Source organism: Trypanosoma theileri (assembly GCF_002087225.1).
Source record: "Trypanosoma theileri isolate Edinburgh chromosome Unknown TM35_Tth_10_V1, whole genome shotgun sequence".
NCBI lineage: Eukaryota > Euglenozoa > Kinetoplastea > Trypanosomatida > Trypanosomatidae > Trypanosoma > Trypanosoma theileri.
In genome coordinates this window covers 112,224-113,975 of record NW_021639852.1, presented here as the reverse complement: position 1 = coordinate 113,975, position 1,752 = coordinate 112,224, and the positions used below count along the sequence as shown (strand labels likewise).

The following is a 1,752-nucleotide window of genomic DNA, read 5'->3' as shown; positions in this document are numbered from 1 at the left end:
TTCATTCATTACGCCTCCACGAGGGCGATGGGTTCGCAGTCCGGCAGTCGACGGTGCATGGCGGTAATAAATCGCATGGGCACAGCCACTAATGTGAGTGGCCGCCAACTTAACTCCCCGTCCGCATACCGTCGCTGCTCCACCGCATTCTGCAGCAGTAAATCCCCAATGCCCATGTACGCAATGAGAGTGCCCACCACCACACGGTGATCGGATAACTCCACTCGCAGTTCATGCCCAAGAAAAGGATGGGATTCTTCTTCTACAGTTTTTGTTGTCTCTCCATTTGTGGCTGCAACCGTATCAATGGTCTTTGTATGTTCCTGTTCTTCTCGTTGTTGTTGTTGCCCTTTGGGGGTTTTCTTCTTGTTCTCTTTGGTGTTCGTCATGACCCTTTTTTAGTGCCTTTTAATAAGGGGATCGTATGTATGTATGTATATAGATATATATATATATATATATATATATATATATAGATATATAGATATAAATATATATCGGTAAAGGTCCACTAGAGCTACAGATATTCCAAAAGGTAAAAATAATCCCAAATCCCCAGAATATATATATATGAAAAAGAAAAAGAAATAAAAGAAATAAAAGGCAATAAGAATAGAATCAATCAGAATAATGACGAGAGAAAAAAAAAGTAAAAAAAGAATGAGAATAACAAGAATACATGTTTTTTTCTTTTTTTTTTCTATACACAGGGGGAGGGGGTGAGACTTATTCCTGCAATTCAAGGAGGGTATATAATAATAGTGTTGTTTGTCTTCTTTTCTTTTCTCTTTTTACCAACCAGAACCATTTCTTTTTTCTTTTTCTTTCTCTGTCTGTATATGAGAAAGAGAGAGAGAGAGATTGGGAAACATATACGCACGAAAATACATGTCGAAAATACGAATGAAAAGAAGAAAGAAAGAAAAAACAATAACAACAACCACAACCACAACCACGACAACAGACATGAATAAATAAAATAAAAAAAATTTCATCAACAACAACCCTCTCCCTTTAGTCACTCAGACACAAACAAACAAACAAACACAGCCAGTATATATATATATATATATATAGATAAATAGATAAATAGATCTAGAGAATCTTGAGTGTGTTATTTACTTCTTTTTCTTCGCCTGTGCGGCGGATTCCTTTTGCCGTATGAGTGTACTCTGCAGCCAATCAAATCCCGAGGCGACGCCGGTGCCCTGCAGGGCGTTGGAGGCAAAAATATTAAACGGATGATCGGCCATGAGTGTAGTGAGATCCAACAAATCCACGAGTTCCGCCGCCGTCTTGGCACCCGGCAAGTCCATCTTATTTGCATAGAAGAGCACAGGGATTCTTTGCTCACCGCCTCCAGGCAATTCCCGCTTAATATCGGGATGCTGCAGCATTAACTCAATCTCCTCTTTTACTACACAGAGCCGAAGATGATCACTGCTATCCACAACAAAGATAATACCATCCACATTATCGTAATAACTCTCCCATAGTCCACGGAACTTCTTTGCGCCGCCCATGTCGAATACAGTAAAGCGGGCCCCACTCTTTTCAAAGGTCTCAACATTATATCCAACAGTGGCGGAGATGTGTTCTGTACGCAATGGTGTTGGTTTGAGTTGATTAATAATGGCCGTCTTGCCGCTGTTGTCAAGACCGCATGTGATGATATGCAGTTTGGTCTTGGACTGCCCCATCGTGATTGATTTAACTTCTATCTCACTTCTATTTATATATATATATATATAT

At 39.9% G+C, this 1,752-nt stretch overlaps 2 protein-coding genes across 2 annotated transcripts; both read right to left on the bottom strand.

The window, feature by feature from the left end:
- Positions 1–8: 8 nt before the first annotated feature.
- Positions 9–389, bottom strand: TM35_000101390 (uncharacterized protein; the record flags this gene model as incomplete). The annotated part of the gene is made up of 1 exon (XM_029024630.1): positions 9–389. The coding sequence occupies one exon, from the start codon at positions 387–389 to the stop codon at positions 9–11; it is 381 nt and encodes a 126-aa protein (XP_028883937.1).
- A 729-nt stretch (positions 390–1,118) lies between these two features.
- On the bottom strand, positions 1,119–1,700 carry TM35_000101380 (putative ADP-ribosylation factor; the record flags this gene model as incomplete). The annotated part of the gene is made up of 1 exon (XM_029024629.1): positions 1,119–1,700. The coding sequence occupies one exon, from the start codon at positions 1,698–1,700 to the stop codon at positions 1,119–1,121; it is 582 nt and encodes a 193-aa protein (XP_028883936.1).
- Positions 1,701–1,752: the final 52 nt, after the last annotated feature.